Source organism: Eschrichtius robustus, chromosome 11 (assembly GCF_028021215.1).
Source record: "Eschrichtius robustus isolate mEscRob2 chromosome 11, mEscRob2.pri, whole genome shotgun sequence".
Classification (NCBI taxonomy): Eukaryota; Metazoa; Chordata; class Mammalia; order Artiodactyla; family Eschrichtiidae; genus Eschrichtius; species Eschrichtius robustus.
Genome location: NC_090834.1, coordinates 14,300,250 through 14,325,372, shown reverse-complemented (window position 1 = coordinate 14,325,372; position 25,123 = coordinate 14,300,250). Strand labels below are relative to the sequence as shown.

The window sequence follows — 25,123 nt, the reverse complement described above, 5'->3', positions numbered from 1 at the left end:
AGTAGACTAGCCAAATGAATATTCGTCACTTAGTTTGTGGCATTTGGGGTTTTTTTCTATAACTGATGTAATTGATTTAAAAGATGAGTTGCCTTAAATTAACATGCTGATATCTTGTAATTTATATTGGCAGTTCCTCAAAAAAAGATTTTATGAAAGTGAATAAAACAGAAGTTGCACATTAAATAGCTTGTGTTTAATGTAGTTATTAGCAGTGTGGTTAAGGTCCCCAGGTCTGGCAGGTTGCCTGGATTCATTTCTGTGCTTTGCCGCCTACTTGTTGACCTTGGCAAAGAGTTTAACCTCTCTGACCCTCAGTTTCGTTTTTAAAATGAGGATAATAATAATCTTACCTCAGAATGGTTATGAGGATTAAAGGAAATAATGTATGTAAAGCCTTATTTGGATCCTGGCACATAGTAAGCTTACAGTTTTTTTTAAAAAGGTGTTTAATGCAAGCTGAGAGAACTGGCTTTGAAATACGGTTTTAAAGAAGTCAGTGGGCACTTCTATAAACCTAACACATATTGCTTGTTCTTTAATTCTTTATGATTATAAGATACTTCCAGTCTGTGGAAAAGGTAATCGAAAAAGGTGAGAAGTGAAAACAAAGAAACTTTGAATTGTGATTTTTGTGTGCACCCCTAAGTTAAAGAATTAGACTTGATTTACTGAAGTTATCCTGAAGGAGGTAAAGCTAATACCAAGGAAAAGCCTATTTGACGTTATATTCTTCAAAGAAAAAAGGAAATCTCTTGTTTCATAGGATGCTGGCCGTTTGCTATACATTGGCCAAAACGAATGGACACATGTAAATTGCGCTTTGTGGTCAGCAGAAGTGTTTGAAGATGATGATGGATCACTGAAGAATGTGCATATGGCTGTGATCAGGGGCAAGCAGCTGGTAAGAACCTGTGGGTGAATGTTATGGAAGAGACTCCCTCTCAGTTTCCAGATGTTCTTTCTGGGGCTAAATGCTGCCTCGCTGGTGTTTCTCATAGCTCCTTCGGAATGGTTAGCCAGCAGCAAATGTTGGTGTACACTGTAGGCAGATTGCTATTCTTACCCTTGGAGGATGGGTACAAAAGCAATAGAAAACGAAGTCTTATCCAGTTGGGGAAATAATTCAGATGCCCAAGAAAGGTATTAATTTATTAAGTGATTTAGACAAAACGACCTCAGACGTTCCAGTTGAATCAGCACTCTGAGGCTCCATGTGATAAACTCACAAAACACATACACGAAGGGGGGATGTAGAAAGTGATTATTAGTAGCAGCTTAGAGTAATCAGAAAAGCCTACGAAGGAGTAAAATTTTTAAAGCTATATTTTGACGGGGGGAGAAAATGAAAGATTATCAGGAAGAAACAAAAAATAGCACATGCATAAGAAACATAAGTAAAATGTGCGGAGAGCACAAATAAAAAGTCTTCCCTGGAGAGGAGCCCAGACTGTGACTGTGACAGAATGAGCTAGTAACATATAGCCTAGTTGAAGGAAATCTTTGAATCACATAAGTTCATCAATTAAGCCTAGTAATTAAGAACCGTTATGTCTCTGACTAGTATAATCTTTCCAGAACTGAGTTCTTTGGGATATAATAGCTTTCTACCAAGATGATGTTTTTAACATCGATCTTCAAAGTTTCATCTTCTCTAAATCAGTTGTGCATCCTAGAAAAAACTGTTTTGATTCAAGTTCTAAATCAAATTGTAATATTTAAATTTAATAATCATAGGCCGCATGGGCCATAGGAAAGAAAGGATTTGTAGAGGAGGCTTTATGGCTCATATCACTTTTCTGTAATTCAGCAGATTACCAATAGCAAAATGAATTGTGGGAAACCCGGAATGGGGTGACTCTCTAGGGGGGGATGGAAAATGGCTAAAACTTCTGAAAGTCTGACTTGGACTCTGTTCTTTCTGGGTTGTTAGAGATGTGAATTCTGCCAAAAGCCAGGAGCCACTGTGGGTTGCTGCCTCACATCCTGCACCAGCAACTATCATTTCATGTGTTCCCGCGCCAAGAACTGTGTCTTTCTGGATGATAAAAAAGTATATTGCCAACGACATCGGGATTTGATCAAAGGCGAGGTGAGATGGCTTTAGCTGCTTTTTGAATTCTCTAGGAAAAGAGGCTGAAAATAGCAAGATGGTAAACTGTATTTCACCATCCTCCTAGGTGTTCCTAGTAGGTGATTCTAGGTATTCCTAGAATCACCTCCCCTTAGGAGCAATAACAGAGGCACTGCTAGTGAAACAGAAGGGTGATTTTGAGATACGTTCTGCACTTTCCCTCTGAGTCAGTATCGTGAGTATGGTGTGTAAAAGGGATAGCCTAACAGCTGCCCTGGCTTTTCATTTAAGGTGGTTCCTGAGAATGGATTTGAAGTTTTTAGAAGAGTGTTTGTGGACTTTGAAGGAATCAGCTTGAGAAGGAAGTTTCTCAATGGCTTAGAACCAGAAAATATCCACATGATGATTGGTATGACATGGGCCTTGGTTGTTGGGGAAGGCTGGCTGTGTCACTGAGGTACTTTCTAGTCTTCAGTTATAAAGTGGGCCTTCTCATGATTGCCTCTAATCAGTTCTTCTTTTCTTACTTAGGCTCCATGACAATTGACTGCTTAGGGATTCTGAATGATCTCTCTGACTGTGAGGATAAGCTCTTTCCTATTGGATATCAGTAAGTAGCTCTGTAGAGAGAAGACAGCAGCCCCACCCCTTGAGTACCCTGAAGCAGTGAGTAGGTCATTAAATGCAGAGCCATACTTGTTAGTGACTTTTAACTAATTCCTTTTTTTTTTTGCTACTTCTCGTAGATTGGGACTAAAGTATCATTTTATGTCAGCTAGATCCAGTTGTAGAAGGAAAGTATTGTTGACGTAATTTCAGAATCATTTCCAAATAAAACCTAGGTAGAAGACACCAGGCCAGTCTCTTAAGATTCCACTAAATTCCATTCACCTCAGTTCAGAAGTCCAGTGTGTTGTCAGGGATCAAACACCTCATGCCTCTGTCCTCATTTTACGTTTTACATTTTATAGGTCCTTCTAAAAATAACCCCTACAATAACAATCAAATAGTCCAATAAGAATTTGTAATCTTTCCCGCATGAAACAAATTGTTTAAACTTCTAGCAAACTGACGATATAAATTTAAAATTCGCTTTCTCTCTCTTCCCCTTTGGAGTCTCCCTTTTGTTATATATACTCTGATTTATTCTGCATTTCAATTGTGAAAACACAGTCTCTACTCCACATTTAGCTGGCAGCTCTTAGTGTAAAGAGCTAGGCTCCATCAGCATCCAGCAGATTTGAAGCAGTTCCGTTTCTCTTGTCTCATGGGGCTTTTCTCCCAAAGGAAACACGCCAGGTTTGTTCTTTCCTCACTTTGTACACATGGTGGGGCAGTTATCCCTTCCTGAAGGCCAATAACTATTTCTTGTAGTATCAATAGTTAGTATTTTTTTTTTTCTTTGCATTTTAGGCTGTTTTACTAATTTTGTCCCCTGCTTACAACACAATAAAAAAGGATTTGATGCTGTTTTCTGAGAGGCCAGGAAAAACCAAGGACTTCAAAAAACTTGGAAGACCCTAACCAGGAGACCCTCTAATAAGAATCCATGAAATAAAGCTAAATTTTGTAAATCAAGGAGGCCAGGGAACCTAGGCTGAGAAGAGGTTTTGACAAATGTCAGTCTCTGCTTCTGTCCTCGCACTCACGGTGATCGTTACCATCTGCGTGCAGGTGTTCTCGGGTGTACTGGAGCACCACGGATGCTCGCAAACGCTGCGTGTACACGTGCAAGATAGTGGAATGCCGTCCTCCGGTTGTAGAGCCAGACATCAACAGCACTGTTGAACATGATGAAAACAGGACCATCGCTCACAGTCCAACATCTTTTGCAGGTTAGCCTTTAATCAAGATGGGACTTGAATTCGATTTGGGGGAATATTGCGATTGACGGGTGGGAAAAAGGCATTGCTTTGGGAGGTCACATTTGCTTCTGTTTTGGTACTTACCTGACAGCTGGCTTTTTCTTGGTTCATTTGTTTGATATCTTAATTAAACTTTTTTAGTAAGAGTTTTTATTTCCTGCCACAGAAATTTCACCTAAAGAAAGTCAAAACACAGCTGAAATTGTAAGTCCTCCATCACCAGATCGACCTCCTCATTCACAAACCTCTGGTTCCTGTTTCTATCACGTCATCTCAAAGGTCCCTAGGATTCGAACACCCAGCTATTCTCCAACACAGAGATCCCCTGGCTGTCGGCCACTGCCTTCTGCAGGTAAAAGACTTCACTGACCTACCCGACCCAAGGAGGTCAGCTCAAAGATTAGTTTGTAATGCTGTCAGGCACCTTTATCGTGGTGACTTCTGCCAATGGAAAATGTTGATTTTTCCGTTAGCTGTAAACATATCTAGCTAAGTCATTGAAACCAGTGGTACAGCACACGTGTCCGATCTGTAATGGACTTTATTACTTTCTCTCTCGTTTAGGAAGCCCTACCCCAACCACTCATGAGATAGTCACAGTGGGTGACCCTTTACTCTCCTCTGGACTTCGAAGCATTGGCTCCAGGCGTCACAGTACTTCTTCCTTGTCACCCCAGCGGTCTAAACTCCGGATAATGTCTCCAATGAGAACTGGGAGCACTTACTCCAGGAACAGTGTTTCCTCAGTCGCCACCGTAGGGACCGCCGCAGATCTCGAGTCAAGTGCCAAAGCGGTTGATCATGGCTTAGGGCCGCTGAATTCTAACACTAATTTAGGGCAGAACACTCCCACCTCTTCACATCTGCAAAGGACGGTAGTTACTATGGGCACTAAAACCAGTCACTTCGATGGCTCTTCATCTTCAGAAATGAAGCATTCCGGCGCTTCAGACTCAACATCCAAGAGCTCCTCTTCGAAGGGAGAGAAGACCAAAATGCCGAGTTCCAAGAACTCAGAGGGATCGGCACATAATGTGGCTTACCCTGGCCTTCCGAAACTGGCCCCACAGGTTCATAATGCAACAGCTGGAGAATTAAAAGTTAGTAAAACGGGCACTTTTGCTGAACTGTCTTCAGTGCCGTTTTCTTCTAAAGAGGCCCTCCCGTACCCGCCACTCCATTTGAGAGGGCAGAGGAATGATCGAGACCAACAGACAGATTCCACCCAGTCAGCAAACTCCCCTCCCGATGAAGATACTGAAGTCAAAACCTTGAAGCTATCTGGAGTGAGCAACAGATCGTCCATTATCAACGAACACGTGGGAGCCAGCTCCAGAGACAGGAGACAGAAAGGGAAAAAATCTTGTAAAGAAATGTTCAAAGAAAAGCATTCCAGTCAGTCTTTTTTGGAACCTGGTCAGGTGGCAACTGGTGAGGAAGGAGACCTAAAGCCAGAGTTCGTTGATGAAGTTTTGCCTCCTGAGTTCATGGGGCAACGACCCTGTAATAATGTTTCCTCTGATAAGATTGGGGACAAAGTCCATTCTATTCCAGGAGTCCCCAAAGCTCCATCCATGCAAGTAGAAGGGTCTGCCAAGGAATTACAGACACCCCGGAAACGCACAGTCAAAGTAACACTGACACCTCTAAAAATGGAGGGTGAGAGTCAGTCCAAGAATACCCTAAAAGAAAGTAGTCCTCTTTCCCCTTTGCAGATAGAGTCAGCCTCTCCAACAGAACCGATTTCCACTTCCGAAGGTCCAGGAGATGGTCCCGTCGCCCAAGCAAGCCCCAATAATACCTCATCCCAGGATTCTCAAAGTAATACCTATCAGAATCTTCCAGTACAGGACAGAAACCTAATGCTTCCAGATGGCCCCAAACCTCAGGAGGATGGCTCTTTCAAGAGGAGATATCCCCGTCGCAGCGCCCGGGCACGTTCTAACATGTTCTTTGGGCTCACCCCACTCTATGGAGTAAGGTCCTATGGCGAAGAAGACATTCCGTTTTACAGCAGCTCAACTGGGAAGAAGCGAGGCAAGAGAGCCGCTGAAGGACAGGTGGACGGGGCCGATGACTTGAGCACTTCCGACGAAGACGATTTATACTACTACAATTTCACTAGGACAGTGATTTCTTCAGGTGGAGAGGAACGGCTGACACCCCATAATTTATTTCGGGAGGAGGAGCAATGTGATCTTCCAAAAATCTCACAGTTGGATGGTGTTGACGATGGGACAGAGAGTGATACTAGCGTCACAGCCACCACGAGGAAAAGCAGCCAGATTCCAAAAAGAAACAGTAAAGAAAACGGAACAGAGACCTTGAAGATGGATCGGCCTGAGGACACTGGTGAAAAAGAGCATGTCATTAAGAGCTCTGTTGGCCACAAAAATGAGCCAAAGATGGATAACTGCCACTCTGTGAGCAGAGTGAAAACACAGGGACAGGATTCCTTGGAAGCTCAGCTCAGCTCATTGGAGTCAAGCCGCAGGGTCCACACAAGCACCCCCTCAGACAAAAACTTACTGGACACCTATAATACTGAGCTCCTGAAATCGGATTCAGATAATAACAACAGTGATGACTGTGGGAACATCCTGCCCTCAGACATTATGGACTTTGTACTAAAGAATACTCCATCCATGCAGGCTTTGGGTGAGAGCCCAGAGTCCTCTTCGTCGGAACTCCTGAATCTTGGCGAAGGTTTGGGTCTTGACAGTAATCGTGAAAAAGACATGGGTCTTTTCGAAGTGTTTTCTCAGCAGTTGCCGACAACGGAAGCCGTGGACAGCAGTGTTTCCTCCTCCATCTCAGCAGAGGAGCAGTTCGAGTTGCCACTAGAGCTGCCGTCAGACCTCTCTGTCCTGACCACGCGGAGTCCCACTGTCCCGAGCCAGAACCCCAGTAGGCTAGCTGTAATCTCAGACTCAGGGGAGAAGAGAGGAACCATCCCGGAAAAATCTGTGGCCTCCTCTGAAGGTGACTCCTCACTGCTGAGTCCAGGAGTAGATCCCAGCCCTGAAGGCCACATGACTCCTGACCACTTTATCCAAGGTCACATGGATGCAGACCACATCTCCAGCCCTCCTTGTGGTTCGGTGGAGCAAGGTCATGGCAACAACCAGGATTTAACTAGAAATAGTAGCACCCCTGGCCTTCAGGTACCTGTTTCCCCTACCGTTCCTATCCAGAACCAGAAATACGTGCCCAACTCTACCGACAGCCCTGGCCCGTCTCAGATTTCTAACGCCGCTGTCCAGACCACTCCGCCCCACCTGAAACCAGCCACCGAGAAACTCATTGTTGTTAACCAGAACATGCAGCCGCTTTACGTTCTCCAGACTCTTCCGAATGGAGTGACCCAAAAAATCCAGCTGACCTCTTCTGTTAGTTCTGCACCCAGTGTGATGGAGACAAACACGTCAGTACTGGGGCCCATGGGAAGTGGTCTCACCCTAACCACAGGACTCAATCCAAGCCTGCCGACTTCCCAGTCTTTATTCCCTCCTGCTAGCAAAGGACTGCTCCCCATGCCTCATCACCAGCACTTACATTCCTTCCCTGCAGCTACTCAGAGTAGCTTCCCACCAAACATCAGCAGTCCTCCTTCAGGCCTACTTATCGGGGTCCAGCCTCCTCCAGATCCCCAGCTTTTGGTTTCAGAAGCCAGCCAGAGGACAGATCTCAGTACCACAGTAGCCACTCCATCCTCTGGACTCAAGAAAAGACCCATATCTCGCCTGCAGACCCGAAAGAATAAAAAACTCGCTCCCTCTAGTACCCCTTCAAACATCGCCCCTTCCGACGTGGTTTCCAACATGACATTGATTAACTTCACACCCTCCCAGCTTCCAAATCATCCCAATCTGTTAGACCTGGGGTCACTTAATACTTCATCTCACCGAACTGTGCCCAACATCATAAAAAGGTCTAAGTCCGGCATCATGTATTTTGAACAGGCGCCCCTGTTACCGCAGAATGTGGGAGGGGCTGCTGCCCCGGCGGCGGGTGCAGCCACCGTAAGCCAGGATACCGGCCACCTCACGTCAGGGCCTGTGTCTGGCTTGGCCTCCGGTTCCTCCGTCCTGAACGTTGTATCCATGCAAACTACAACCGCCCCTACAAGTAGCGCGTCCGTTCCAGGACATGTCGCGTTAACCAACCCGAGGTTGCTTGGTAGCCCGGATATTGGCTCCATAAGCAATCTTTTAATCAAAGCCAGCCAGCAGAGCCTGGGGATTCAAGACCAGCCTGTGGCTTTACCGCCAAGTTCAGGAATGTTTCCACAACTGGGGACGTCACAGACTCCCTCTACTGCTGCAATGACGGCAGCATCCAGCATCTGTGTGCGCCCCTCGACTCAGACCGCGGGCGTAACAGCTGCTTCGCCTTCAGGGGAGGCAGAAGAACACTATCAGCTCCAGCACGTGAGCCAGCTCCTCGCCAGCAAAACTGGGATTCTCTCTTCCCAGCGGGATCTTGATTCCGCTCCAGGGACCCAGGGCTCCAACTTTACCCAGACGGTAGATGCTCCTAATAGCATGGGGCTGGAGCAGAATAAGGCTTCATCCTCAGCTGTGCAAGCCAGCTCCACCTCTCCTGGGGGCTCTCCGTCCTCTGGACAGCAGTCAGCAAGTCCCTCAGTGCCGGGGCCCATGAAACCCAAACCAAAAATCAAACGGATTCAGCTGCCCTTGGACAAAGGGAGTGGCAAGAAGCACAAAGTTTCCCACTTGCGGACCAGTTCTTCTGAAGCACACATTCCAGACCAAGAAGCCAACACGACACCCCTGACCTCAGTCACAGGGTGAGAGATGCAGACCTTGGCTCTGCTGGGTCTGAGGGGTTTCATGCTCTGGATCAGAGGCTGTTGAAGTGGTCTTCTGGGAGGGACACACCTCTGCCCAAGTTGTATTACTTGGGTTTTCTGGGCTTTGACTTTGATTTTTTTTTTTTTTTTTTTTTTCCTCACGGTGGTGATTTATAGAGTAAAATTTAGTTCCATCCGCGGGCAGTTGGTCCCCTGGATAGAACCACATCTTTAATTGCTCTTTGCTCTGATTTAGAACAGTGCTGCTGTTTGCTCCTGTTTCTTTTTTGCTGAGGCTTAGTTAGGATACTAAGGGATGATTATTGCTGTCTGGAGGGCAAAACCACCTGTTGTAGATCCTCATGGTGTCCTTTTCTGAAACATTGTCATTAAAATATACATAAAGTACACAAAGTGAACTTTTACCTAGGTATGCCTCCATGTAGCTGCCATTCAGATCCTAACATAAAATATTTCTAGTGTTCCAGAAGGCTCCTGGTGCCCTCTCTTAGTCAGTACCCCCTCAAGGTAACCACTGTCTAACCGGTATCACCACAGGTTAGTTTTCTCAGCCCATAAATTTTATCAGATCCTGTTAGAGTCGTTTCTTTAGACTGACCTCCATGTTGGATACATATTTACTGTTGTTTTTCTTGAAAAGATACAAACGATTCTGTTCCAGGACTCCAGGAGCAGAGGCAGAGCAGCAGGACATAGCTAACGTGGAACAGTCGCCACAGAAAGAGCGTGGGCAGCCTGCAGGGTAGGTGTAAAGCTTAGTTCCCTGAGATGAAGCACTCAGTTCTGTCCACCTCATTTAGAAAATAGTCCTTCCTGATTTGTGTTGATTTTTTATTATTATTTTTTTTTTTTGCCAGAGTTTTTTTAATGGAATTAATACATGCTTGTAAAGAAAAAAAAAACCCACAGAATTATTTAAATAATGGGTAATGGTTGCATGTTCATCCTGCCTACTCTGTTCCGAATTTATTGCCTAGAGGTAATCATTGCTCGTAATTTGTTTTCATTCATACCGACATTTCTGTGCATACAGATATGCATGGTGTACATTTGAATACGTATATACCTTTTTTACATAAAATAATGCCGTACATACTGGTCTATACTTGTTTTTTTTCAGCTACTGTATTGTGCACATATCTCTATGCCACTTCATTTTTTAATGGCTGCCTCCAGTTCTGTTGTGTAGACCTACAGTAATTTATTTAACTAGTTCCCTCTTGATCTGCATCTGGATTGTTTGCAGGTTTTATTTAATTGTAAAAAGTGAAAATAGGTATGGTTTACTGGTTCATCATGCAGGCTGCTTTTGTTTTTAATTAAACCAGCTAACTCACTTAAGGAACTCCAGAACTGCTTCTAACAAGCGTCCTTTTATTTTTTTCTAACAGTTAAGGGTATGAGAAGAATTTTAAGGACACAGTCTACAACTCCAAAAGCAGAAACTTCATGTCAAATGTTTGGGAGAGAATCTCACAAAAGATAGTTGATGTTATGTATCGTACAGTAGTGTGGTGGTGTGTTCATTCAAAAGCTTGTTCACAAAGCATCCTGTGGTTCATGTCTAGTGGTTGTTTTGTATAACTGATACAGCTGTATGGTAGATTGTGGACAGTTTTTATCTTTGAATTGAAGAACTAGCTGGTGTTACATCTCACATTTGGTTTTCTTTTCGTGTAGGCAAGTGGCTGTTCTTCCTGAGATTCAGACAACACAGAATCCAGCAGATGAACAAGAAAATTCAGGTGTGTGGGTGGGTAACAGGTTAGATGGGTAACGGGTTAGAATCAGAATTTCAAAGCCAGAAGTACTGTAAAAGTCACCTTCTCTACCTACTGATTTTCTAGATTAAAAAAAAAAAAAAAAAAAAGTCAAAGCGCTAAAGATGTTAAGTGATTGGCCAAAGGACACAAAACTAAAACCTATAAATACTCTTCTGCTCTGTTTGCTGTAACAGCAGTGTGACTTAAATAGCTCACAATAAGCTGCCTTCATCCTTTAGTTGTCACTAGTGAAGACCAAGAACCATTTTTATTATATAATATAGCCAGATTTAGGTTATGACGCCAGATACATCTCCATAGCACTTCTGTCCTGATGAATTTCATCAGTAAACAACTAGTCACTTCAAGACTAGAGAGCTCTGGATATAAGACTTTGTCCTTTTCCGTTGAGGGGATTCCCAGAAGAAAACCAGGCAGAGAAAATGCTTAGCCATACGATTTGGGATGCAATCACATTCTGCTGATTTGCTGATTCCTGGAGAGGATTGATACATCTCTCTGCAAGAAGGCAGTGTGAGGGGTGGTGGCTGAGAGTACAGACTCTGCAGTCAGATAGGTTGAAATCCCAGCTTTACCACTTACTGGCTGTATGAACATGGGCTGCTTAACCTCTCTCTGCCTCAGTTTTCTCACCTTTAAAATCTAGATCATTTCTCACCTACCTCATTGGATTGTTGTGAGGTTTATCTGAGTTAATACAGGAAGTTCCTAGAAGAGTGCCTCATATGTAGTGTTTCATACATGTTAACCATTGTCATTTTTTAGCTTTGACTCTGTTGAGGGCAATTACTTACTGAAAAACTGTCAGATTGTCATACCAGAAACTACCAGAGAGACAGCATAACTTCACATAAAAAAAAAAAAAAAAAAAAATTCTAGTTTTGGTCACTTCCCAGCTATAACCTCAGGCAAGCTGCTCCACCTCTTTGAACCTCAGGTTTGTTATCTGTAAATGGGAGTAATAAAACCAGCTGTGTAATGTTGTTAGGCTTGGAGATAACGTGCATAAAGTACTCAGTAAGTGTTTGCTATGGCATCCACTTTGGCCCCTATCTATTTTCTCCCTCACAGAACCTAAAACAGCGGAAGAAGAAGAAAGTAATTTCAGCTCTCCACTTATGCTTTGGCTCCAGCAAGAACAGAAGCGGAAGGAAAGCATTGCTGAGAAAAAGCCCAAAAAAGGACTTGTTTTTGAAATTTCAAGTGACGATGGCTTTCAGATCTGTGCAGAAAGTATCGAAGGTGAGTGGATTAAATTAGGCCAGCCCAACAGCACAGGCTCTGTTCAGCTAGGGCTGCAGTAGTACCATTTGTGTGAGCGGCTCCATATGAGATAGATTGAATTGGAGACACTAGAAGGCAAGAGGCCACTAGTGAGAGTATTGGTGCAGTAGAGGTGTCAGGTAATAAAGCCCACTTCCAGTAGGAGAAGAAAGGAAAGGAGAGAAGAACAGACACATTGATGACTGCTTGGATATAGAGGGTAGAGGGAGAGGACTCAAAGATGCCTCTGAAGATTCCGGCCTGGGTGACTGAAAAAAAAAAAAAAAGACATGTAAGGAGAACAAAAAAATAACTAGTTTGAGTGTACACGTTCTGCATTAGATGTATTGAGTGTGGAGTGTGGGAATAAATCCAACAGATAGGAAGAGATCGTAGACTCTTAGGATAGAGCTGGAAGGGACTGTAAAGGTTTTCTAGTTACACCCCTCAACTGTAAGGAACTGAGAGGTTGTGATCTCCTTCCCCCAGTCCTGGTTAACCGTTAGTGCTGGGATTGTTTTGGTTAGCAGTACAGGGAGTAGAGTTAATACCACACATTCAAGTTTGGGACCAGGACTACCTCAGGGGAAGTGAGTGCGTTGAGGATGCAGGGGTCATTTTCAGAAGGTGGGAACCTCCTCACCACTTCTGTATCCTTTGTAACAGAAAGGAGCGCTGTTGGGTGGGGCACCTTCCCAGCTGCTTTCTTATTCACTGAACTGATTTAAACTAAGAAAACGACAAAAAGCTGTTCTAGCAGGGGATGTTTTCACATCATTGGCGTTAAGAGATGTTTGACTGAATTATCTTATTTCCTCACAGATGCCTGGAAGTCATTGACAGACAAAGTCCAGGAGGCTCGGTCAAACGCCCGCCTAAAGCAGCTTTCATTTGCAGGTAATGCTGCAGCGGTCATTTTACTCTCACTCTGGTAACTTGTGGGTCTAAGCTACAGGGTTGATTTCACAAAAAAAAAAAAAAAAAAAAAATCAACCCTCTTTTTTTAAAAAAAATCATTTTTCACAGCTTTATTGAGATATAAACCTTATACTACACAGTTTACCCATTTAAAGCATACAAATCGATGGCTCTTAGTGTATTCACAGAGTTGTGTAAACCATCACTACTGTGTAATTGCAGAACATTTTCATCATCCCTAAAAGAAGCCCCATACCCATTAGCAGTCATTCCTCAGCCCCAGCCCCTGGCAGCCACTAATCTACTCTCTGTCTCTCTGGATGTACCTCTTCTGTACATTTCCTACAGAAATGAATCATATAATACGTGGCCTTTTGTGACTGGCTTGTTTCATTTAACATGATGCTTTCAAGATTTCTCTCTACTGTAACATTGTCTCAGTATTCCATTTGTTTTTTTCTTTTACAGATGAATATTTTTTATTGTGGTAAAATACACATAACATAAAAGTTACCGTCTTAATTATTCTTTTATTTTTTTTTTAACATCTTTATTGGAGTATAATTGCTTTACAATGTGTGTTAGTTTCTGCTGTACAACAGAGTGAATCAGCTATACATATACATACATCCCCATATCTCATCTTAACTATTTTTAAGTATACAGTTCTGTGGTGTTAAATACATCCACCTTGTTGTGCAGCCATCACCACCATCCATCCCCATGACTTTTCATCTTGTAAAACTGAAACTCTATATCCATTAAACAATGACTCCCCATCCTCCTCTTCCCCCAGCTTCTGGTAACCACCATTATTCTTTCTGTCCTTGTGATTTTTAACTATTTTAAGTACCTCATATAAGTGGAATCATACAGTGTTTGTCCTCTTGTGACTGGCTTAGTACACTCAGCATAATGTCCTCAAGGTGCATCCTTGCTGTAGCATGTTGCAGAACTTACTTCCTTTTTCAAGCTGAATAATATTCCATTGTATGTATGTATCACATTTACTTTATCAGTTGATCCATCTGTGGGCACTTGGATTGCTTCCACATTTTTGTTGTTTTGAATAATTCTGCTGTGAACATGGGTGTACAGAGATCTCTTTAAGACTTTGCTTTCAATTCTTTTGGGTATATACCCAGAAGTGGAATTGCTGGATCATATGGTGATGCTATCTTTAATTTTTTGAGAAACCACCGTACTGTTTTCTGCAGTGGCTGTACCATTTTACGTTCCCACCAATGGTACACAAGAATTCCGATTTCTCCTCATCCTCACCAGTACTTGTTTTTGTTTTCTGTACATTTCCCTAATGACTTGAGATGTCGAGCATCTTTTCATGTGCTTATTGGCCATTTATATGTCTTCTTTAGAGAAATGTTTATTCAAGTCCTTTGTCTATATTTTCATCAGGTTGTTTGTTTTTTTGTTGTTGAGTTTTAGAAGTTCTATGTATTCTGGATATTAATCCCTTATCAGATGTATGATTTGCAAATATTTTCTCCTATTCTGTGGGCTGCCTCCTTTTTTACTCTGGATAGTGTCTTTTTTGTTTTTTGTTTTTTTTAGATGGGTGAGGGAGATATTTTGGGGGCAGAAAAATATGGCTCGTAGGTCCTGCTCTGTCCAACTGTGGCAGTCATTGGGTGAACTATAATTAAATTTGTACATGGCCTCTCCCAGGAGTCACTCTGAAATGATTACTGATAATATATGTAAGATTCTGCTCCTGGAGGAAACCGGCATCCCGAGCTCAGTGTTCTCAGTCTCAAATTGAGTAGCTCAGCCCTTTTCGCCAACGGCACAAAGATTGCTTTCATTTATCCATGTCTTTTGCTGCCACATGGAATGGTGGTTAGAAACCATGAACTCTGGAGACAGAAACTGAGTTCAAGTCCCATTTCTGCCCTTTTGCTATCAACATTATTTCAGGTGCAATCTAATTTACTTCTTCAAGGCTTAATCTCCTTAAGTGGGAATATTAATGCAACCTTCAAAATTTGTCGTGAGGGTTAATTAAAATAATGAACCTGGGAATTCCCTGGCGGTCCAGTGGTTAGGACTCCGTGTTCTTACTGCCGAGGGCCCAGGTTCGGTCCCTCGTCGGGGAAGCTGTGCGGTGCAGCCAAAAATAAAAAAATAAAAGTGATGAACCTGATATGATTTATTTAAGTACCCTAATATGCCAAATTAAGATCATTATCCTGACTGAGGGGATTTGAGATAGAATTCAGAGAAATCACTGAATACTAGCTTTTTTTAATAGTATCTTTTGATGCACAAAATTTTTTAATCATCATGAAGTCCAATTTGTCTGTGTTTTCTTTTGTTACCTGTGCCTTTGATGTCATATCCAAGAAATCATTGCTAAATTCAGTGTCATGAAGATTTCGTCCTATGTTTTCTTCTAAGAGTTTTATAGTTTTAGGTCTTACGTTTAGGTACTTGACCCATTTTGAGTTAATTTTTATATATGGTATTAGGTAAGGGTCCAAGGGTTCTGGTGACATTAAAGCTGAGACCTGGGCTTCCCTGGTGGTGCAGTGGTTAAGAATCTGCCTGCCAACGCAGGGGACACGGGTTTGAGCCCCGGTCCGGGAAGATCCCACATGCCGCGGAGCAACTAAGCCCGTGCACCACAACTGCTGAGCCTGCGCTCTAGAGCCCGTGAGCCACAACTGCTGAGCCCGCATGCCACAACTACTTACTTAGCCTGTGCACTAGAGCCCGCGAGCCACAACTACTGAAGCCCATGCGCCTAGAGCCTGTGCTTCACAACAAGAGAAGCCACCACGATGAGGAGCCCGCGCACCACAACGAAGAGTAGCCCCCGCTCACCGCAACTAGAGAAAGCCGGCGCACAGCAACAAAGACCCAACTAAGCCAAAAATAAATAAATAAATAAATAAATTTATTTAAAAAAAATAAATCTGAGACCTTTCTGTCTCGGGTACCTTCCTGTCTTGTTCACCTTTGTTTTCCCAAGATTCTGTCTGGCACAGTGGAGAGATGGAAAGAATGCGGGAGATACAGTAGGTGCTCAGTAAATATTTGTTGGATGAACAAGTGAATGGCCCACACGAGAATAGATTGTTCCCTGTTGTACTTTGTACTACACCTTTATCTGGTTGCTTTCACATTGCGAGGTTTGTGTTCATATCTGCCTCCCTCTGCCAAGGGCTCCTTGAGAACAGGGGCCATGTGCAACTCATCTTTCTTTTCCCATTATTGACACAGTGTCCAATCTCATTGTAAGCCCTCCAGTGAAGGTTGAACACTAGAGTTGAACACTCAGCCTAAACATTAAAATGAATTTTGTGAAAATACACTTAAGTATGTTTTTTTGTTTTGTTTTGTTTTTTTCACTTAAGTATGTTTTTTAATGGCTTTTTCTACCTAGGAATCCACAGCAATCTAAAATTCCTAGGAAGAAATTCTTAGGGAAAATCAGTGTTGTATAGAAGAAAAAAAAAATGTTTGCCATTGTCTTATATGACTTCAAGCTCTTATATTGTCGACTTGTGTTTTATACTTTTATAGGTTGAGTTCTAATCGGAACAACGATTGTGATCATAAGAATGTTGCTTATCTGGAGACTTAACTTTCTGCTTGCCACTAAAACCAAATTATATCCCTTAGAGATTCTCGTAAGTGAAGTGGAAATTAGGCACCTGATAATAACTTGCCCCTCTTTTAAAAAATTATACAAGATGTAGAATTTTAAAATTTGGAGAAGCTAATCACCACAATAACAAATTGGTGGACGGGGTCCCACCTCCTAGAAGTAATTGTTAACATTTAAACACGGATATCCTTCCAGACATAGCATATGGCCCCCAGATTACACTGGGGTTACATCTCTATAAATATGCTTTATAACACAAACTGTGTGTCTGTTGGAATTGCATGTGTGATCCTAACACAGTTATGCCTATGAAATAATATCTTGTCCACAATAGATGCCATTATTATTTTGGTATCTATTAATACCAAAAACAATAATTGTAAATGATATACTATTTATTTAACTAGCTATTTGCTAGTGTTAAAAAGAGGTATGGCAATTATTACTATGTCCCATCCTTTAAGGAAATAAGCCAATCATTTTATTTTATTATTATTATTATTTTTTTTTAATATTTATTTATTTATTTATTTGGTTGCGCCGGGTCTTAGTCACAGCACGTGGGCTCCTTAGTTGCGGCAGGCAGGCTCCTTAGTTGTGGCATGCAAACTTTTAGTTGTGGCATGCATGTTGGATCTAGTTCCCTGACCAGGGATTGAAGCCGGGCCCCCTGCATTGGGAGCGCAGAGTCTTAACCACTGCACCACCAGGGAAGTCCTGAAGCCAATCATTTTAGAAAGCCTTTCACCATCTGTGCCAGCAGACTTACATAAATTTTTTTTTAAAATAAAAAGAAATAAGAAATGCTCATTAATGGAATAAGACTAAGTGAGTAAAACAAAGTGGCTATTGAGTGTATTTCTCCATAAGTTCACTGTAACAGCACGGAAGAGAGTTCTCTGTTAGGGGTTCACTAACATTCCTTATAAATTTTAGTGAGGTGCCTGTGTGCATGTGAGCTGATTACTCCATTACCTGTAAACAAAAATGGGATCATAGTTAGAGTTGTACGGACCAAGGTTCAAATTCTGTCACACTAGCTATGTGACCTTGGGTGTGAGCCTAGGTTTACTTACCTTGAGATGAAGCTAGCATTTCCTGCCTGGTGTGGTCATTATGCCATGAAACGAAATAACACATATAGCATTTCTGCGTACACAGAGAACATAGAAAATAGTCCATAGTTTGGTGGCATGCTTTTTTCACTTAATCTATCATGAGTGTTTTCCATATTGATGGATCTGTATCCGCATCATTTTAATGGCTATCTAATGTTGATTTCTAGCTTGTCTTTAGTATAATTCACCCTTGAGCAGCCTCTGGCTGAGTTATTCCCTAGCTTAGGCATTTCTGTGGTTGTATGCAGCTTCCTATCGGCTGGGCTCCTCACTACCTGGGTGCCTTTGATCCTGCAGGTGTGAACGGTTTGAGGATGCTGGGGATTCTCCACGATGCAGTTGTGTTCCTGATTGAGCAACTGTCTGGTGCCAAGCACTGTAGGAATTACAAATTCCGTTTCCACAAACCAGAGGAGGCCAATGAACCTCCACTGAACCCTCATGGCTCAGCCAGGGCTGAAGTCCACCTGAGGCAAGTTCTCTTCCTTTCCATAAGCAGTTTGAGGTCTTGATTTTATGATCTAATGATATAATTATTTTCCCACTTAACCTTTGAGATTTCCAGTGTTAACACTGTCCTTCACTGGTTCTATTAAAGTATTTCTCTAAGTATATTTTCATCTTTTGGCTCCAGGAAGTCAGCATTTGACATGTTTAACTTCCTGGCTTCTAAACACCGGCAGCCTCCTGAATACAACCCCAATGACGAGGAAGAGGAGGAGGTACAGCTGAAGTCAGCTCGGTAAGTCTGGAGTAGAGAGCGGTCATAAATACTCTTTACGAATGAAATAATGCCGTTTGCGGCAACATGGAAGGATCTAGAGATTATCATACTAAATGAAGTGAGTCAGAGAGAGACAAATACCATATGATGTCACTTATATGTGGAATCAAAAATATGATACAAATGAACTTATTTACAAAACAGAAACAGACTCACAGACACAGAAAACAAACTTTGGTTACCAAAGGGGAAAGGTGGTAGGGATAAATTAGGAGGTTGGGATTAGCAGGTACAAACTACTGTATATAAAATAGGTAAACAACAAGGTGCTACTGTATAGCACAGGGAACCATGTTCAATATCCTGTAATAAACCATAAAGGAAAAGAATGTGAAAAAGAATATATGTATAACTGAATCACTTTGCTATACACCAGAAACTAACACAACATTGTAAATCAACTATACTTCAATAAAAAATTTAAAAATAAAATAAAAAAAAGAAATACTCTTTGCTTCCCTCTGTTGCAGTTTTGCTTAGATCACAATTTCCCAGATAACATTTAAGAAGACTGAAATAGAGTTTGTGTTGAAGTAACAGTAGCTGGCTGGCAAAGAGAGGGGAATGTGTTACAGAGGAGAAATTCAAATAACTATAAGATGTATATTTTATTTTCTTTAACTGTAGTATACTCTGTCAGCTTTGCATGTACCACCACAGACTTCATATATAACACTATATTTTAGGCCTGATTTTATAAGGCCTTTGTTATGCTTGGGATTGAACACACAGAATAGTGTAGTCATATGCTCTAGGAACCTTTGATCCAAGACTCAAAACTGATGATTTCCTGAAGAGAATTCATTAATAACGAACCGTCTCTCTTTAGGAGGGCAACTAGTATGGATCTGCCAATGCCCATGCGTTTCCGGCACTTAAAAAAGACTTCTAAGGAGGCAGTTGGTGTCTACAGGTATGGCTAAAATTGTAGAAAGAATTATAGAAAACTAATGAAGTTTTCCAAAATCAAAGTGGATCAAATGCTGGAGTGACCTCCTTCATTCAGTAAGTGAGGTTTTTATCGATATTACTAATTGAACCTGATGTCCTGGGATCCTGCAACTCCTTGTGTTGAATGAGGAATTTAACACAGTAAGCTTTAAAGTATTGCTACTTCTGGTGGGCTTTGGAACGGAGAAATCTTTAATCCTTGGCTGTTTGTTAAGAGTGATTAATATACTCAAATCAGGTGGGTCCAGATTCTTTCCAAGTCTCTGTCTCTCCTGGGGAACTAATAGACCAGGAGATTTTATTCATTTATTCATGTATTCACACATTTAACCTTATTTGCAAAATCTGCGGCTGATGTCTTTTCCATCTTTATGTCCTAGGTCTCCCATCCATGGCCGGGGTCTTTTTTGTAAGAGAAACATCGATGCAGGTGAGATGGTGATTGAGTACGCTGGCAATGTCATCCGTTCCATCCAGACTGACAAGCGAGAGAAGTACTATGACAGCAAGGTGAGTTCCACACTTTCATTCTCCAGTTCTTTTGTTATAGAAAGGGGCCATCAACTATAAAGATGATCCCTAGATCGCGGAAGAATTAGTTTTTGTTTTTTTTTTTTTTTTACATTTTAACATCTCTGAATTTGTGGTGGGCCCAGTCCACTCTTGGGATTAGCACACAAAGATACTCTTTGGAGGTTTGTCTGAATGGATCCCAGGGTCACAAGCACACAGTGACGGGAATTCCCTGGCTGTCTGGTGGTTAGGACTCGACGCTTTCACTGCAGGGGCCCGGGTTCAATCCCTGGTCGGGAAACTAAGATCCCGCAAGCTGCTTGGTGCAGCTAAAAAAAAAACAACAACAACACACAGTGACACAAGTTTTAGGTTTCTCTTGCCTGTGGAGACATTAAGAAACTTCTAGCCTAGTGCCTGTAATCTAGGAATTTGTCATGGAGGCATCCTGAAAGATGGGAGAAATCCAGAAATTTTACCAGAAGGACCTGTTCATCAGTGGCTAAGGTCACATCAGAAAAAGGTTGGGAAATGTTGTCAAGCCTGCGCTGTAATAAATAACAGGTTCTTCTCCGCTCTGCTTCCTGTAGGGCATCGGTTGCTACATGTTCCGGATCGATGACTCCGAGGTGGTAGATGCCACCATGCATGGAAACGCTGCCCGCTTCATCAATCACTCATGTGAGCCTAACTGCTACTCTCGGGTTATCAATATCGACGGGCAGAAGCACATTGTCATCTTCGCCATGCGCAAAATCTACCGAGGGGAGGAACTCACTTACGACTATAAGTTCCCCATTGAGGATGCCAGCAACAAGCTACCCTGCAACTGTGGTGCCAAGAAATGCCGGAAGTTCCTAAACTAAAGCTGCTCTTCTCCCCACTGTTGGAGCACTAGGACCCAGGGCCTCCAAAACAGTGCCGAAGGCCTTTGCCGGCAGCCAGGAGTTCCAGGATTGAGTGGGCACAGTTGAGGGGCCTGCGTGACGGCTGGGCTCCCTTAGGCCCCATATTCACATTATACATGTGATCATAGTCCTGGAGAGGGATGAGGTCTCGAAGCAAAGATCCGCGATCGGCTTTCTCCTGGGGCCCCTCTGATTGCGTGCCGTTAAAAAGTGGGAAACGGGTCCCTAGCAGACTTGCCTGGAAGGAGCCTATAGAGGGTTAGTCATGTTGGGAGATCGGGCCTGAGCACCTCCTCAGAGAGAAGTTGCCATCCTCGCCTTGGCCTTTCCAGAGCACTGTAAGCAAGGGGTCAGGCACAGCCCCGGTGCGGGGTTGGTTGGGTACCTGACAGTTTGCCAGCCGGGCCCAGCCTGTAGCCGTGTGTTGAACAAAGACGGTCTGGTGGTTTTCCCTACTATGCTCCCACTTGAGAGTTCCCTTCTGGTTGGGAGACAGGATTTCGTAGCACCTTTGGTGTCAAAGGCTGTCTTGGGGTTGTGCCAGTTCATTACCAAACGTTGAGCCTGTGGGCTGTAAGTGGGAGTGTTACCCCCATGAGCCTTATCTCAGTCAGTCACCTTCCTAGACAATAGGAGCGGCTTCCCTCTCCTTCTCTTCACTCCACTTTTCTCGTCCCCCGTTCTGCATCCCACTGCTTTCCCGTGCTCTCTGGGTGGTAGGGGAGAGTGACTCCCTGCTCGAGGACACTCCCTGTTGGGCATAGGATGTGCCTACAAAACGTTCCCTCAGCCTGTAAGCACTCCCAGTGGGGAAGTGGACAGGAGCCATTGGCCATAACCAGACAGAATTCGGAGACGTTTTCATAAAACTCCACTGAGAGTTTTAAAGAAATATATGTAGCATGATTTTTTAGAAGAGGAAGATTATTTAAATAGGAGTTGAATCATGCAACGACCAGAGTATCACAACCAGGGTAACCCCTGGGCCCCATTCCTAGGACATGATAACTTTACTTTCCCCTTGTTAAGACATAGGAAGACTTAATTTTTAAATGGTCAGTGTCCAGTTGAAGGCAGAACACTAATCAGATTTCAAGGCCCAAAACTTGGGGACTAGACCACCTTGTATCGAGGGAACTCTGCCACCTGCACAAAATCTATGGATAAAGTAAATTAAATGACACTACTGCCCTGATTACTCCCTAGGATGTGGTCAAAACAGCATCAAATGTTTCTTCTCTTCCTTTCCCCAAGACAGTGTCCTGAACCTGTTAAATTAAGTCATTGGATTTTACTCTGTTCTGTTTACAGTTTACTATTTAAGGTTTTATAAATGTAAATATATTTTGTATATTTTTCTATGAGAAGCACTTCATAGGGAGAAGCACTTATGACAAGGCTATTTTTTAAACCGCGGTATTATCCTAATTTAAAAGAAGATCGGTTTTTAATAATTTTTTATTTTCATAGGATGAAGTTAGAGAAAATATTCAGCTGAACACACAAAGTCTGGTTTTTCCTGCCCAACTTCCCCCTGGAAGGTGTACTTTTTGTTGTTTAATGTGTAGCTCGTTTGTGCCCTGTTGACATAAACGTTTCCTGGGTTTGCTCTTTGACAATAAATGGCAAAGGAAGGTCCCCCAACTCCATCGGGCCACTCCCCTCCTTCCCAAATCGAAGCTCCTGAAAAGGCTGCGGTAGGATCTCAACAGCAGTTTCTCCTCTTCTTTCCTGCGCTGTCTCTCTCCTTTCTGGCACAGCTCAGTGCTGAGAGGCGGGAACCTACACTTCCCTCGTCTTTCCTCCTTCAGAGTTAGCATCCAAGCTGAATGGCAACCTGACATTTTCCATCACCATCTGCCTCATAGGTCACCTCGTTCCCTCTCCCTCTGCCCACCAAGTCCTCATGCCTGCAAAGACCCCCTGGATCCCCTTGTGCCCTCTTTTGGGGCAGCCCGTTGAAACTGAAGCACAGTCTGACCACTCACGATAACGCAGATTCTCCTCTGCCTCTGTCAGCTACAAGGTTTCAGAGCAGCGTAGTCCAGTGGAGGGCGAGGCACCTTTTCTCGCCTCGAGAAGCCCATTCCTACGGAAGGAAGTCTAGCGAAGCAATACGACTCAGCCCAGCGCTCTCTGCCCCGGGACTCGTGGCTCTGCTGTGCCTTCCATCCTGGGCTCCCTGTTCTTCCGTGACCTTAATTAAGAACTTTGGTGGCTCTGCTGGAACACTGTCACTGTTTTCACTGTCATGCAGGGAGCCCAGCACTGTGGCCAGGAAGGCAGAGACTCCCTGTCATCGTGGAGAAGTGCCAGCAGGGGACTGGGGAAAAGCACTCTACCCAGACCTCACCTCCCTTCCTCCTTTTGCCCGTGAACAAGATACAGTGGCCCGAGGGGTTCCACTAGTGTCTGGTTTCCTTTATTATTGCACTGTGTGAGGTTTTTTTGTAAATCCTTTTATTCCTATTTTTTTTTAAAGAAAAAAACCTTAAGCTGCATTTGTTACTGAAATGATTAATGCACTGATGGGTCATGAATTCACCTTGAGAAAGACCCAAAGGCCAGTCGGGGGTGGGGGAAACTCAGCTAAATAGACCTAGTTACTGCCCTGCTAGGCCGTGCTGTACTGTGAGCCCCTCCTCAGCTCTTTCTACCAGTCCCAAACCCTGAGGCCAGGGGAGGAACCCCCAGCTCTCCTTCTCCTGCCAGCTGCAGATGGTTTGCCTTGCCTTTCCACTCCCTGTCAACCATGGAAATGAGGAATTCCTCTTAGAGCTCAGCCTTGAGTCCATTGCCAAAATTCAGCGTACCTGCCAGCAACTTGGGGAATAAGCTAAGGTTTCCCTACAAGAGGGAAAGAAGGCAAAAAAAAGAAATGGCATAGCTATCTCCAAAACACCTCCGAAGTTTGTTTTGAAAGTGACCAAGGGAATCTCCGCACAAAAGTGCAGACTGAGGAACTGTGGTGGGTCATTCCCAAGAATCCCCTAAGGGGCATCCCAAATCCCTAAGGAGTAACAGCTGCAAACCTGGTCAGTTCTCAGTGACAGAGCCAGCTCACTTACAGCTTTGCTGCTAGAACCTGTTGTGGCTGCATTTCCTGGTGGCCAGTGACAACTGTGTAACCAGAATAGCTGCATGGCGCTGACCCTTTGGCCGGAACTTGGTCCCTTGGCTCCCTCCATTACCATCCGCCACCTCCAGCCCAGCCCCTCCTGTTTTTAGACCAATGACAAGAATCAAGGGGGAAGCCCTGGCAGCTATATATAAGTTTTCAACCAGACTCCTTGGCCGGGATCCACTCCACCACCCCGCTTGCCTCTGTCAAACCCCCGGCCAATGCCGTGAGCACCATGCAGCTCCCTTGATTTAAAAAAAAAAAAAAAAATACAACAACAAAAAAAACAAAAAACAACAAAAAAAAACCTTTTAATGAATGTATCTTTCTAAAGAACTGTCGTTCAATCAAATATCTGAAAATACTAAAGGTCAAAACCTTGTCAGATGTTAAGTTTGATTTGGGATTTTTTAAAATAGAAATCAAGTTGTGGTTTTTTTGGGTTTTTTTTTTAAAGGAAAAGCGGGTCATTGCAAAGGGCTGGGTGTAATTTTATGTTTCATTTCCTTCATTTTAAAGCAATACAAGGTTATCTAGCAGATGGTTTTGTGCCGAATCATGAATACCAGTCAAGTCTCACACTCTGAAAACTTGCAACTTTTTTGTTTTGGTTTTCAAATAAATATAAATATGATATATATAGGAACTAATATAGTAATGCACCATGTAACAAAGCCTAGTTCAGTCCATGGCTTTTAATTCTCTTAACACTATAGATAAGGATTGTGTTACAGTTGCTAGTAGTGGCAGGAAAATGTCAGTCTGGCGCTCCTCTGATCCCCCCAAATTGGGGGGGGGGGGTACCCATCCTAAGGGGATGGCAAAACAGTCCATTCCTGGGATCAGAGAGAAATGCAGAAATGGTGTCACCTGGATTTTTTTCTGCCTGTGAATGTTGCCAGTCAGTACCTGTACTCCTTGTTTCTCTATTTTTGGTTATGAATGTTGGGGTTACCACCTGCATTTAGGGGAAAATTGTGTTCTGTGCTTTCCTGGTATCTTGTTCCGAGGTACTCTAGTTCTGTCTTTCAACCAAGAAAATAGACTTGTGGTGTTTCTTTTATTGAACTTTTAACAGTCTCTTTAGTAAATACAGGTAGTTGAATAATTGTTTCAAAAGCTCAACAGATGACAAGCTTCTTTTCTAGAAATAAGACATTTCTTGACAACTTTATCATGTATAACAGATCTTTCGGTTTTTTTTTCCTTGTGTTCTTCCAAGCTTCTGGTTAGAGAAAAAGAGAAAAAAAAAAAAGGAAAAAAATGTGTCTAAAGTCCATCAGTGTTAACTCCCTGTGACAGGGACGAAGGAAAATACTTTAATAGTTCAAAAAATAATAATGCTGAAAGCTGTCTACGAAA

The 25,123-nt window shown here is 43.0% G+C and overlaps 1 protein-coding gene across 5 annotated transcripts in view; it reads left to right on the top strand.

The window, feature by feature from the left end:
• Positions 1-25,060, top strand: part of KMT2A (lysine methyltransferase 2A) — a 74,481-nt gene extending 49,421 nt beyond the window's left edge. For all 5 annotated transcript variants that reach the window (XM_068555786.1, XM_068555785.1, XM_068555783.1 and 2 more), the window contains 16 exons: positions 767-904; positions 1,934-2,092; positions 2,366-2,483; positions 2,606-2,684; positions 3,749-3,909; positions 4,106-4,291; positions 4,504-8,749; positions 9,435-9,515; positions 10,454-10,518; positions 11,629-11,799; positions 12,643-12,717; positions 17,782-17,956; positions 18,119-18,226; positions 19,098-19,181; positions 19,600-19,729; positions 20,323-25,060. In XM_068555786.1, the coding sequence (XP_068411887.1) occupies positions 767-904; positions 1,934-2,092; positions 2,366-2,483; positions 2,606-2,684; positions 3,749-3,909; positions 4,106-4,291; positions 4,504-8,749; positions 9,435-9,515; positions 10,454-10,518; positions 11,629-11,799; positions 12,643-12,717; positions 17,782-17,956; positions 18,119-18,226; positions 19,098-19,181; positions 19,600-19,729; positions 20,323-20,598 (6,252 nt within the window). In that variant the 3' untranslated portion in view covers positions 20,599-25,060. The remainder of the gene's footprint in view (positions 1-766; positions 905-1,933; positions 2,093-2,365; positions 2,484-2,605; positions 2,685-3,748; positions 3,910-4,105; positions 4,292-4,503; positions 8,750-9,434; positions 9,516-10,453; positions 10,519-11,628; positions 11,800-12,642; positions 12,718-17,781; positions 17,957-18,118; positions 18,227-19,097; positions 19,182-19,599; positions 19,730-20,322) is intronic.
• Positions 25,061-25,123: the final 63 nt, after the last annotated feature.